At 33.9% G+C, this 13,911-nt stretch overlaps 2 protein-coding genes across 10 annotated transcripts; one reads left to right on the forward strand and one right to left on the reverse strand.

Annotated features, from left to right (window-relative positions):
• The first annotated feature begins 600 nt into the window (after nt 1-600).
• On the forward strand, nt 601-5,107 carry LOC128681086 (zinc finger protein 62 homolog). Of its 9 annotated transcripts, XR_010370248.1 has the most exons (6): nt 601-751; nt 1,358-1,726; nt 2,053-2,115; nt 2,425-2,565; nt 3,005-3,076; nt 4,148-4,286. XR_010370248.1 is itself a non-coding variant. In XM_053764677.1 (5 exons), the coding sequence occupies exons 2-5, from the start codon at nt 1,364-1,366 to the stop codon at nt 4,846-4,848; spliced, it is 1,203 nt and encodes a 400-aa protein (XP_053620652.1). In that variant the 5' UTR covers nt 601-751; nt 1,358-1,363; the 3' UTR covers nt 4,849-5,107. The 9 variants fall into 9 exon arrangements, 8 of the variants coding, with proteins under 8 accessions (XP_053620652.1, XP_053620654.1, XP_053620657.1 ...); XM_053764677.1 differs by lacking the exon at nt 2,425-2,565 and having other exon boundaries at nt 3,005-3,080; nt 4,148-5,107; XM_053764679.1 differs by lacking the exon at nt 2,425-2,565.
• Fdx1 (Ferredoxin 1) lies at nt 5,062-12,166 on the reverse strand. Its single transcript, XM_053764686.2, has 5 exons — nt 11,956-12,166; nt 11,833-11,884; nt 7,870-7,976; nt 7,331-7,471; nt 5,062-6,189 (listed from the first exon to the last, which is right to left on the reverse strand). Exons 1-5 carry the CDS (start codon nt 12,053-12,055, stop codon nt 6,086-6,088), a joined length of 504 nt encoding a protein of 167 aa, XP_053620661.1. The 5' UTR covers nt 12,056-12,166; the 3' UTR covers nt 5,062-6,085.
• Nucleotides 12,167-13,911: the final 1,745 nt, after the last annotated feature.

Here is a 13,911-nt window from a genome sequence, read left to right on the forward strand (position 1 = left end):
CACAACTGAAGTCGTCGACATATGTACGTGCCAATATGTCGAGAAAGTGAAAAAAATTAATAAGGGCGCTGTCTTCTGTTGGCTGGCAACACCGGTGCGATTGTTTACAATGGCAAAAATACTTACTTTATAAAAATAGTTTTCTTCACTTCTTCAACTCACAGATATATGAACTTCTTATATCTTTTATTTAACTACAACGTCAACAATAGTAAAACTTTACTATATTTACCTCTTTATTATTAGATAGTATAATTCAATAGATCCGTCCTTCACATTCATTGTTGGTAATACATATTTATTAATGAAGAGTAGGTACGGGTTTACGAAGTAATTACATTAAGCAAAGGATGATTGAAGACCAAAAAACATGGATTGTTTTATTGTGGAAGGATAATACAGTATCCGCCTACTAATAAATGGAGAAGGAAAGTCAGCATAGTCTTTCCATTTTTACACCATTTAATCATAAGTCAGACACATAAGTCGACACTCGTTAACTCGGGTCGACAATGCTTTTCGAGTTGCTATTGGTAGAATACAAAATTTTTGATACAGCAACACCTAAACTAGATTCTACAACATTTCTCTATCAATATCATTCACTCATTCAATTTTATTGTTTGTTTTTGTTTTCATTCCTATTTTTCATTGATGAAAAATTTATAGTTACAAATTTTATTATTATATTCATAGAAAAATGTCGGTAGTATCCAATATAAGGATTATGTGAATAAACGCTTTTATTAGTGTAAGTTCATTCAATTATATTTTACAGCTTACCAATACCTAGCAATAGCATATTCCCATAAGCCACATAGTAAAGGTTACTATTATATTATTAATAAAGGTTACTATTTGTATTTTTTAAAGACACCCGTTTATAATATAAGAATGAGCATAAATTGATTTTTTATTTCAATCTATTTTAAAACAGGTACATAGTATTCAACACATAAATTATGTTCATTTCATAGTCCTAATATGAAAATAGGCTAGGAATTGGAAATGAAGTCATCATCAGCCTACCCTTAACTCACTTTAAGTGGTACAGCATGTCAGCCTCCTCCACTTCTCCCTGTCTGATGTTAACCAATCTGTTACTTCCTTTTTATCCATATCTTGCCAAATGCATTCCGCATTTGCATTCATCCATCTCTTTTTTGGCCTGCCCCTACTTCTTTTCCCATTAAATTTAAAATCTATAACCCTTCTTACACTGTTACTCTTGTCCCTTCTCATAATGTGACCGTACAATCTAAGCTTGGAAATGAATATGAAGTATTCTACTTTTAGTTTAATTATAATTATTATATATATATTAAATTTAATTTTTCTACTTTAACATTTTTTACAGTCCAACATGGAAGATGAAATAAAAATAGAATATAAGGAAACCATGGACAAAGATCCACTTGATGTAAATGTACTGGAAACAGATGATGAAGAATCTTTAATAAAAGATCCTCTTGCTACTCTTGTGTCAGAATTGGAAAAAGATGAAACTGTAGAAAAGATTTCTCTCGATGCATTAGTATCGGAAATAGTACATGCGAAATCTTCAGAAAATTACCCCCCACCTACATATACATCTGAAATAGATAATGAAGAGTCAGAGGAAAATGACCATAGCCCTGTACATATAACCAGCTCGAAGTCTGGTATCAAATTACCCAATATACCTGTACCATTTCTAGGGGAGAATGAAGCTGCACACATATTACAGGTAACTTATTTTTAAATTGTTTCAAATCTAATTTTTGGTGAGCCAAAAAGATATTATTATGCTATATATAATGATATGACCACAGTTTAATGAGATACTGTTGTTGCTGTGAGAAACAGCCGCCAGCAATGACATAGCAGTTAGGGTTGTCACAAAATATGAAAGACACATGTGGCAAGAGTAGGATTCAAACTTGAGACCTTTCGGTTCACAGGTGTGAGTCCTGACCATTGCAGAACCACCGCTTCAATATACAATGAAAGTATTTTCGCCATACCTTTGATTTGGTTAATAAATGCTTGTTCTGATAATGAAATATGTTACAGGAAGTAGATAGAAAGACTCCTGATCCAGAAGACAGGGCCAATGAAGCTACACCATTGTTGCAAGTATGTCTTCGCACTAGCACTACTAACAATAGCACTCTTGTAGGAGACAAGAGTGCTATTGCTAACATTGGTGTCAGATTTTTTGGATTCCATAAAAAAAAATGAAACCTTTATAGGATTACTTGTGTGTCTGTCTGTCCTTCCATGTGTCACAACCAATTTTCTCCCAATCTACTGGACCAAATCAAGTGAAATTTGGTAAGATGGTGTGATCCAGGTTATAGGATTACACAATCTTACCAAATTTCACTTATCAAAGCACTTTTTTTTCAAATAAGTGTGATTTGGGAATATATTATTTAATTACAGAAAAATTGGATAGTTGGCGCTTTAAATGGTTGGTGGCGGTTTTAAATTTGCGCGCTGTTGTATTTATTTGACTCCCAATGACAAATGAAATTTAAAACTCATATGGAGTACACGTGGCATCGGCATCACACCAGTGTTAAGGTGGGGAAAAAAACGTGTTTCCCTTTGTGGAATGAAACCCTACAGAGAAACTGAGCCTGTTTCACCACATTCTGATATAATATTGTAATCTGACAGATAAACTAACTGCCATATAAATCTGTGTAGTATTTGTCCAGTTAGCCTGTCCAACACATGAGAAACATAATTTTTACCGCTGTGTGATATATACTAGCTGCGCCCCGGGGCTTCGCTCCAGTGGGAATTTGGGGATAAAATGTACCGTATGTGTAATTGCAGGTTATTTCCTACCAAATTTCATCATTTGGTCCAGTAGATAATGCGTATAGAGGTAACAAACTTACTTTCGCATTTATAATATTAGTTGGGATAGGATGGGTGGGTAGAGTACCTACTAGGTACTTTATCAGCAAGCAGTGAAAACACCTTGAGACAGATTCTAAAAATAATGAATTTTCAGGACAAAGATAAAACTGAAGTCTCTGACGATTCAGAGGAGGATGATTCAGGGTATACACTCGATTCTGTAGATGTGAGTGAGTATTGCTTTTCTATATAAGCTGACCGTGACTGCGTAAGCGTTTTTTGTTACTCTTGAGATGTAGTCTATCTCTGAGCTAAATTTCGTCAAAATCTGTGCAATCTTTCAACACAAGTTCGCAGAACAATATTTAAAAAATATATAAAAGTTAAAAGTTTCGATTATTTTTATCAATTGTATTGCCTTTTTATTTTTAGCTAAGGGTGGTCCGCGGGATTTTCGGTATAAAATAATACCATGTAATGTTCCATTCCATTATTGCACTAAAATTCATTGGTATCCGTCTGTTCGATTTTGAGTGAGTGAGACAAGACAATACATGAAAACAACCAATATTAAAAAGAAATTATTTTTCAGGACCCAATGTAATAATCTTTGTACTTATTTTTCAGTTAATTGTTTTCAATAAAGTGTAAAATATGACGGTATTGGATAGACGGAGGGAGTTATTAAGAGATATTGGAAGAATGTTAATTAACTCTGAAAACTATAACTATAAACCATAATGAAAACCGAACATAAAGATCTGTCTTACTTAAGTTTGTCATTGTATTTCTATTACTACTATTCTTAGCTTCAGTTGCACCAGTAAACTTTGACGTTAACATTAACCTGCGCGCCGCCGATTAGGTAGAATGCTTCGTGTTGTTCTGCGCAGGTTAAAGTTAACGTCAATGACTCTAAGACTACGACTTAATAACCCGTTAATATCAATAGATTAGATTACCTAACTTTACATAGTTTGAAAACATCATCTTGTCAACCATTTTCTGTCTCCAACTTTCATACAAATCAAACTCAAATATACAAAAAATATCGAAATCTGTTCAGCGGTTCAGGCATGATTGGGTAACAACCAAATATCCAAACTTTTGGTGTTCAATTACATTTTCGTCTCACATCGCTAGATAAATAGCAGCTTAGACGAAATTGTAGTACATCGCTGGATTTTAACATGAGCTTTATATCAACGCAAGAAAAATCCAGCATTGTACTTCGATTCGCCACAATCATGGCCGATGTATGTATGTTTGGCATTTAAAATAAGATTTTTTTTTTCAGATACATCACACTATTCAGCGAACTGGTACAAAAAAATCGACGGCTATGGCAAACTAATTTGCAACTTTTGTGACCGCGCATACTCTGTGATCACCAGTCTAAGATACCACGTGACCCTCAAACATCCGGAAAAAGTTGGTCCCGTAAAAAAAAATATTCTACAAAAACGACGAACTAGCCAACCTACGTGTCACCTGTGCAAGAAAAGATTCATATCACTAACAGACTTGAAAACTCATACACGAGAACATACTATACAAAATGTATACTCTTGTCATCACTGCAATGCGGCTTTTATTAATAATCAAGAACTAGTAGAGCATTTAAACAATTATCACAATGTGGTACAAAACAAAAGACATGTATGCGACACTTGTGGATATAGAACGCATAAATTGTCCCATTATAAGCAACATATTGACACACATTCGACGGAAAAACGGAACAAGTGCGCATTTTGCGATTACGCGACTAATAATAAATCAAATTTGAAAAATCACGAACGTATACATAAAAATGATAGGCCGTTCGTTTGTGATTTTAATGTATGTGGGAAAAGGTTTTCCGATGTGACCGGTTTGAATTATCATATGCAGAAGCATTATCCAGAGAGGAATACGCTGTATTGCGACAAGTGTAGCTATAGGACTGTCTATAAGCAATCGTTAAAAGTACATATTGAAAGTCACACGAGAAAGTGATGTAAGTTTCCATTCCGTAAACTCATGTATGGTTGATTTTAGCCCTCTAGTTTTTTAAAGTCCGATTCTAAGGCACGCGGAAAAATAGACAACACGCAATAGCTTTGTCTCTTTCTATGGTATATAGTCGTCGAGATATATCGCTTTATGACGACGAATATTGAAAAATACTAGTGAGACACAGATAGGATATACTTCATAAATAAACTGTGATAAGTATAATATTATAATAAAGACTGAATTTACAATAAACATTTTATTTCTAGTTTTATTTATACTATCTACAATGTATTCAACATATATAAAAAAAAATAACAAGTACATTTTATGTACATAGTCTCACATATTCTTACGCAACATAAAAAAAAAATAGATAACAAATTTTTGATACCTTTTTGAAATATTACAATAATCCTAAATTGCAACACCAAACACAACAAGATAGTTATGTTTGACTATAATGTACCTACAGTCTCGTCTACAACATTGGTCCTCAGTGTTTGAGGCTCCGCGGACATTATTAAAGTTATATGAAACTTATTGTAACAGTGTCAGTTGTCAGAGGGTTTGTATTGTCACTTTTCACCATCGAAACGATTCGATGTGTGACGCAGCGAACCAATGACATTGCAGTATGGTTGTCGTTGCGTCACAATGGCGCAATGTGATTGGTTCGCTGTGTCACATTTCGATGGTGAGACGTGAAATGCTAACCCGCACTTCGCCTCCCGGTGAATTTTCGAGCATTCACGCTTACGTCATACGGCCATCAAAATATTTTTTCTGTAATTAAAAAAATCCTAATTCGGTATTGAAATTTAATATTACATACTCCAGATTATTATTTCTAAATTGGGGTGGTAAATTCACGCCTGATGAAATGCTCGACAATTCACCCCTATACACATAAAACAAGTTAAATTTTAATTTAGCTTTCCAAAAGGGTTTCATCTTCAAAAAAGTTTTAGAATAGCTCACATTACCAATGTAATGTGAGCTATTCTAATACTTCTAGATGAGATACATGTTTTATGTGTATTTAATGTAATCAAGGACTGTGCACTATGCATATGATTTGTTAAAATCTGTAAACACCCTTTGTTCACTACAGTTGTTTGTCTCACTTTAAAATAGTATCATTCTGATAATATTTGAATGACTATCAGAGATAAAAATTTCAATTTTATTTCATCATCTATTTATACATTGACATCTTACAACTAGAGCAGCCATAATTTCAGTGTGGTTGAGGTTTGTGTCCATCCACGTAGAAGTTGCGCGTCGCCTTTGGTAATGTCAATTCTATTCCATCTAGCTCTTTGGTTAGTACTATTTGACAACCTGTAGAATGAAATTATGAATTACAAGCTTTTAAGATAACATCTCAATAGTATATTAGGTTTTTTTATTTATATATTACTGAGCAAGCAAGCAGGCATGTGGCCCATTTGATGGGGAGTGGTCACATCGGCTTGCAACACCGAGTTGTTATAGGTCATGTCAATTTAATAATTTTCACCAGGGACCGGGCCGCTATCCCTTTCACGAGTTTTGAAGGGGTTTTTGGAATGGGTTTGCTTTCGAAAGCCGTTCGGTGCTGTAACCCGTTCAATTTGCTTTGGTAAGCGCTATATCAACGACTACAAAACCCTTTCTTTGAGGTAAGTCATACGAAGGGGTTACCCGTTCAGATAGCAGGCTAATTTATGCTTTAAGCGTAGGCCGTACGGTCTTAATTTGAATAAATTGCAATGCACAACAAATACCTACTAAGCGCGTGCGGTAAAGCGGTGCGTTATTATTTACATGATGTGTCGTTTCGTGTCTTTTAGGCTCTTCACACACGGAGCTATGCAAATTTGCACAGGAGCCGGTGTGATGAAAACTACACCCCTCTCCCCCCGCAGGCATTTAAGGGGAAAGCCGAACAGGGTAAGCGCTATAACGGGTTACCCCTTCGAAAGAGTTAGCCATATCATATGGGAAATCCTTTGAAAGGGTTAGCCTCACCAAGGGATAGTAATTGGATTGGGTTAGCCATTGAACAGGTTACACAAGAATATGGGAAAGCTTTTCAAAGGGACGGTTTGTCCGGTCCCTGATTTTCACGCCTTTTTTGAAAAACACCATGTTGTAGGTATGACTACGTAATTAAATATAGTCAAATAATTAATTATGAGCAAAAATAGATTTCTAACATAACCAATTGTAGCAATCATAACTCACTTTCTTCTTCACTTTATTCGTGGCTGTGATGTCGTGAAGACTGTTGTCAGCATAAAACATAGTAAACTAATGTTTTGAAGATTCAGTTGTGATTTTACATCTCCTTGAGGATTTGGGGATGCTATTGTTGCCTATCAGCAATGTCCCTTAGTCGCCTCGTACGACATCCATGGAAGGGTATGAGTATGGATTGGTCCTATTCTTAGAGAGGAACACATTGTAATAGCATTTTGTAGCAAGCATATGAAACATTTACCTAGTCTAGAATTTTCTTTTAAAAAAGGTGCCATATCCAGTAAGTCATCTTCTTTTTCTTCTGATTCTGGAAGTTTATCACAATATTCTGGGTGTACGTAAACATGGCATGTGGTGCAAGCCAGGGACGCCTCACATGCTCCTGAAATAAAATTTTAATATGAACTCATCAAACAAAAGTAAATACAATGATATTTATGATAAAAATATTTTTATAGTTTGATAAGCACTTATAGAAAACAAATATTTAGCCAACATAGGGTTACCATTCACCCCAAAATAGTGTCTCAGGGGACTGGTTAAAATGGTCCCAGAATCGGAGGACTGAATATGCTGATGATTAAACCAACCAATATAATGGAACCCTACTTCCATTTAAATATAGATAAAAACAGCATTTTATAACATTAGTAAAATCATAATCTTCACCACAAAAATATTTTAATTTGTAATTAAAAGTGGCCAGTATTTTTTTAGAATTTATCTTTTTTTTTATACTGAAACTTGATTATAAAGTATAATGGGATAGATATTACATACCTTCCATCTCTATGCCATATCTGTGTGCTAGGTACAATGCGTTGTCTCCAACTTTGCCTCTAACTTTAGTTTTTTTGCCGTCTTTGTCTACATATGTGATATTTACTCTGAAAACAAACACAAAACAATGGCATTTAAAATTTTTGTGACATACATCTCTCATATAATTTTCGCGGTTCATTCCACTGACATTGAGTGTTGGAGCCCAGGGTCTGCTTTCCTACTATTTCTTCACCACTTCAGTCTTCGGCATCCTTAGTTGTCAGACCATTGGCACAAGATTTATATATCAGATTATTTACTTCTTAGAAATAGAAATAGAAATAGAAATTATTTATTTACATGAAACACGGTATAAAAAGGTGTTACAAATAAAAGATATAGACCAGCATGTCTCGCCGTTTCTCGGCATGTAAATTTTCACGATTAATGTCATCTTAATTTATCATGTTTCTACTTGTACCTTAATTACAATTACAATATTATACTAATTTACATTTAAACCAATAATAAGCCAATAATTTCCTTAAAATAAAACTATAAATTATGGACATCTCATGGTCCAGAATTCTTCCATGTCATAGAAACATTGGTCAAGTAACCATTTTCTCAATTGAGTTTTAAAATGTTTTTCTGGCAACTCTCTAATATCCTTTGGTAATTTGTTATACACCTTTACCGACATGACATAACAATTATTACCAAAAAGCGAAGTTCTACAAATTGGTATTACCAATCGAGTGGGATCTCTATGTGGAAATCTGCGGTTGGCTATATCACCGATTCTAGTAAAATAGTTCGAATGCGATCTAACGAAAGTTCCTACCTCGAGGATGTACATACAGGTAAGAGTCAGGATGCTGTGATTCTTAAATAATGGTCGACAAGACTCAAGAGGACCCTTCCCATACAATGCTCTTAAACATTTTTTTTGTGTAATAAATGCCCTTTTTATGTCTGTTGAATTTCCCCACAATAGAAGTCCATATCTTAATACTGACGCTACGTAACCGTGGTACGCTGTACGAGCAATGTTTTCATTAGAAATAGACCTTAATTTCCTTAGAGCAAATACAAATTTATTTAGTTTTTTAGTGATGCCTGTAGCAGTTAAATCGGAGTTGACGTTTATGTCTGCATGCTTTTCTGATACCTTTTGTTATCCATTTTGGTGACCCGGCGTTAGTATTAACTTTAATTTTTTGTAATGGAAAGCATAGATTAAAAAACATACAGAAGTTATCATGAAATTCATCAAATGCTTTATTTAAACAGGTTTCGCTCATAACTTCGGACCATGTTAGGGCTGAAAGACATTCTTGAAATTTTTGGACATTTTCTTTAGAGAAGTTACGTTGAATTTTATAATAGTATTTTCTTTCGTCTTCTGTCCGTATCTTAAACGTAAGAGTTTGGCCTGTATTGTGGTCTGAAAGGTAGAGGTTGTGAGTTTTTCCTACACCATCTTTGAAATTGCTAGCAATGAGATCAATACACCTTTTTTGTCTTGTTGGTTCTTTTATGTGTTGTACTAAATTATGATTAAGAAATATACCGCTCAACCTTTGAGAATCACTATTAGTTTCTAACATATTCACGTTAAAATCTCCAGCTATAATAATTTTTTTATTACAATGTGACTGTATTTGATGTAATAATGATTCAAGTTTTGTGAAAAATTCTGAAAGGTTTGAGTCTGGGGTTCTATAAACACAGATGATTACAACACCGAGCGATGTTATGTCCGCACCACAACATTCGAATACACTGTCTATCGAAGATTGCTTACATAGAGGAATTTCTTTAAAATTTAAATTTTTCCTTAAAAGTATACATACGCCCCCTCTCTTTATATCATCTCGTGAGTAAAAAGATGCAAGATTGAAATTTTTGAAATTAACATTATATTCCTCTCCAGATTTGATAAAGGTTTCCGAAAAACAAAGGATATCTAAGCGTAATTGATTATTAGAAAACTCCTCTTCATAAACTTCTAATATTTCCGTTTTATTAACCAAACCTGCTATATTTTGGTGTAAAAGGGTTATTTTATTAATTTGACTGGGAACGAAAAAATGTTCTACTTTGTTGATCATTTGATACAACATTCCCTATGTCATTCTTCGTATATGCATCGCTCTTGGTAGAATTGCTGTTTACTTTTTGAAAATAGAATGGTATCGTTCCTTTACGTGGCTTTTGCCGAGATATATCTTTATCCACTCGGTTGGTAGTACAACTGGTTTCGTGATAGTTTCTAGAGTTTCTAAATGTTAAATATTTTGAGTTGTATTCATACGAGTCAATTACAATATTAATTTTGTAACTCAAATCATACAAATATTTTTTATGGTTATAATATCTACTACAATAATGATCTAATTCTATGTATTTACTAGTGGGAAAATATTGACATACAGTTTTAATTAAATTATTTAAGGTACATTCATTTAAATGTCTGTTGTAGTTAATATTTATTACAATAGCATTAATATTTCGTTTTTGCAAATATTTTAATGTCGAAGACAGTTCTATTAAATAATTTGTTGGATTGTGGTCATTTTCGCCGACGCATATGATCACGTAGTCCTGTTGGCCAAGATTGTTTGTGTAACATGATTTCAGTATTTCTTCTGTACTTGCATTGGGTTTTATAATGGAACTGATGTCATAGTGAGAAAATTTGCTGTTTTTTCTTGATGATATTAGTGCAGACGCCAATCCTCTACACTGTCCTCCTCCTACAATAAGAATACGTTGTTTACGTTGTTCATCGTTGTATTTTTTATTTGTAGGCTCATCAATACGCAAATGTCGGGACTTTTTTATATTCGGCTTCGGATCAATCATCTCTGTGATCGCGCTTTTTTCGCCTATGGGAGATGCATGCAAAACATTGTCTTCCTTTTTCTGAAGAGACGGACTAACTATATTGGAGGATAGCTGAGGTTTCGTATTGTTTTCCGGTTCGTCTATGTAACAACCAGTCAAATCGGCGTATAACTTAGACAATTTAGAAATCGTTATTTGGTGTTGTTCAATTTGTTTATGCATGTTTTCGGATTCTTCTTTTAATTTTTGTATTTCTAAATTCGCATTGCCTAGTTGTAATTTTACGGTAGTTAATTCCGACTTTAATTCATCCACTTCTATATTTTGTATAGTTGACAAATCTGGTAAACTTAAACAACCCTGATTTGATTTTATTGATATAAATGAAGTGTTCATAGAATCATTCGATTGAGTTCTACCTCTGCGAATAGTGATATTGTCGTTATCCATTTTATAATGATATAGTGGGTTCCTTGGTAAGTAAAATAACTTTAACAAAATTTATCACAAATAGGACGTAAACCAGCGAGGCTCGAACATGGGACTCTTCTATTCAAAGTCGTGCACTTGACCACGACGCCAGCCGTACATAATGACTCACGCCAAAAACGCAGTACGTATGCGAGAGAATTAGTGACGTCAGAGTAGGTTTGCGGTGAGTAGGCGGAGCGTCGACGACGACACAACTGGTTCGGTCAGCTGATGAATCACAGCTGATTTGAGTCACAAACACTGCTTTAAACTAAATGTTCACTGGTAACTGATTGATTTTGAATGTTTTTGCTATTATCCATTATTTTTGGACCATTTCGATGTTTTTTTTTTGCACAGTTTTATTGTATGTAGTACTAGTCACTTGTTGATACGTATTAAAACTAGGAAACGTCACTTAAACTATTTTTGCGAATAAAGTAAACACAGACGTATATTAGGAACCGTTGCTCGCGGCGGGGGAGCGCGGGGTTATCCTATTCGGGGTTATCCTAGGGGATCTAATCTGATTGATCTTGTTACTAATCATAGAACGCTGAATCATCAGCATCTATCTTACTTTGACCTATTATTTTGGGGTCGGTGGGAAATGTCTACAGGAAAACAATATAAAGAATATGATGCAATAACACAACTTACACCTCATCTTCTGACTTAGGGTCCTGCCACTCATATTCACCATGTCTTAGACCTAAACAAAAGTAAGTATTAGCACTAATTTGTATTGCAAATCATTAAAAAATGCTTTAAAACCTTTATCACCTGACGTTACATGTATTGGTCTAAAATATGTAGGAGTGATTGATCTCACTGTTCTCAAACTTTGCGGTGTGAAGAAACGATTCACAATTAATCGAAACATTATGTAATTTAAACATATATTTCGTGAAAATCAAGAAGTAAACATAATAAACAAACTATTTGGTTAGGAAATTATCACATTAGTTATTTAACCGTGCTGACACTGATAGATCAGCTAAGTACTCTATACTACTGTCAAAATAATAGATTTAAATGGCTTGATTTGCCTTGGATATTTCGTCATGCAGCCTAATAAATTCGGCAGGCAGGTAGTCTCTCTCTCTCTCTTGCAATCTTCAAAGGCAAATGTTTTGTGGTAACTGTAATGTTATGTAAGTCTGAATGACGAAAAAATCGGCGGCATACGGCACATGAGTTCGACACCAACATTAAAATTTGTTTTTTGGATACGGCAACATTGAGCTGTAACTTTTTTTTGTCTTTCTTGTCTCGGTAAAAAAACGGGCATGTTTCTTCAAAGCTTTTTATTTAACCAGCACATGGAATAGGGCATATTAAGCAAAGCTCAGCGCAGATGGTGTGACTGGTACAACCAAGGTACACAAAAATTACCAATGGAGGCAAAAAGCGCCTATTTTCAGATTTACGACCAAAAATACCTTCTACGCAATCGTGCTGCGAGTTTAAAGGAAAAAGGAAGAATTTAGTGGATTATCCTGAAAATAATAACACTATTTTAGGTTATGTTCTGCATTATTTGGTCAACTGTGGTCATATACTGATATAAACTCGACTTTGAAGATCTTACCTGTATGATTTAATATTTTAATAAGTCTTCACGTGTGAAGTGTTCCGAGCTACTGTTTACTGGCTCGAAAATTTTATAGCGTGAGGCGTATCCCATAGTCTTCGAAGTTTTTTTTTTATCTTATGGAAAACGATTTTTCCCAATATATCATTACATACATATACATTTTTATACACCTGTCAATAACATATCGGCCAGCACCCTTACAGCAGCACAGGGCAAATGACAATGAAATGAAACAAGGTATTTTTAGCTGTAAAACATATTTCATTTTATTAACAAAGGAAATATAGAATATTGTGCATAAAATCAAGTGATTCATTCAATAGCGATGTGCCGAGAATGCACGACAACGGTCGCCAAAGATTCTGGGAAATTACCCAGAACTTTCCCGAGATATGAGAAGTTCTCAGCACACCACTATTCATAACAAAGAATAATCATTTATAAAAGATTTTCTTACATAATACAACAAAAAATGGGTCTATACCCGATACCGCATATTCAGAAGTCTAATTGTGTTTAATAATGTTTCACACAATACGTAATATTTTTTACATTAACATGTGTATGTTGTTACATTATATTATGTCGTATGTTTATTATGTGATGAAAAATATTAGTTTCAAACATTTGAAGGAATATTCCTTACATTAAATTATTACCGTAATTATGAAAGTTGCACTGTATTAAGATTTATTAATTTACAATTTCTTAACCAAATCTGTTTAACAATGGCAAAATGACTAGCGCTTTTATAAATACTGTGGTATTTCTTCAGTTAATTTCGAAGATAATTATATGAAAAAATATCTATTCAAACATGCTAAAAATAATTCTAATTATGAAAATAAAAATAAATATCGTTTTAATTCAATTCCTGAAAACCTAAAAGTAAATTTAAAAGCAATAATAATAAAAAATTGGCAACACTAGTTAAATAACGAATTGATCGATTCCGTTTCACTCAAATAGGAAAGAGAAAACAAAAAGCGTAGTATAAAAACACGACGAGAAATGGAACAAAGCGCAAATATAATTTGTCCCTTTTCTTTCTACTTTGCTAGTTTATTGCAATTTCAACATTATCAAAAAATACAAAATTCAATTAGAACCAGCCCACAATATATCAACTATATAATTATTTC

This window comes from Plodia interpunctella, chromosome 26 (genome assembly GCF_027563975.2).
Source record: "Plodia interpunctella isolate USDA-ARS_2022_Savannah chromosome 26, ilPloInte3.2, whole genome shotgun sequence".
NCBI lineage: Eukaryota > Metazoa > Arthropoda > Insecta > Lepidoptera > Pyralidae > Plodia > Plodia interpunctella.

Excerpts from the sequence above, each read along its gene's own strand:
- Fdx1 (XM_053764686.2), bottom strand. The coding sequence starts at position 12,055 with ATGTTTCGATTAATTGTGAATCGTTTCTTCACACCGCAAAGTTTGAGA. Across the intron at positions 11,885-11,955 it reads ACCAATACATGTAACGTCAG|GTCTAAGACATGGTGAATAT; the intron begins GTGATAAAGGTT and ends ACTTTTGTTTAG. Across the intron at positions 7,472-7,869 it reads ATATGGCATAGAGATGGAAG|GAGCATGTGAGGCGTCCCTG; the intron begins GTATGTAATATC and ends ATTTTATTTCAG.
- LOC128681086 (XM_053764677.1), top strand. The coding sequence starts at position 1,364 with ATGGAAGATGAAATAAAAATAGAATATAAGGAAACCATGGACAAAGAT. Across the intron at positions 1,727-2,052 it reads AAGCTGCACACATATTACAG|GAAGTAGATAGAAAGACTCC; the intron begins GTAACTTATTTT and ends AATATGTTACAG. Across the intron at positions 2,116-3,004 it reads AAGCTACACCATTGTTGCAA|GACAAAGATAAAACTGAAGT; the intron begins GTATGTCTTCGC and ends ATGAATTTTCAG.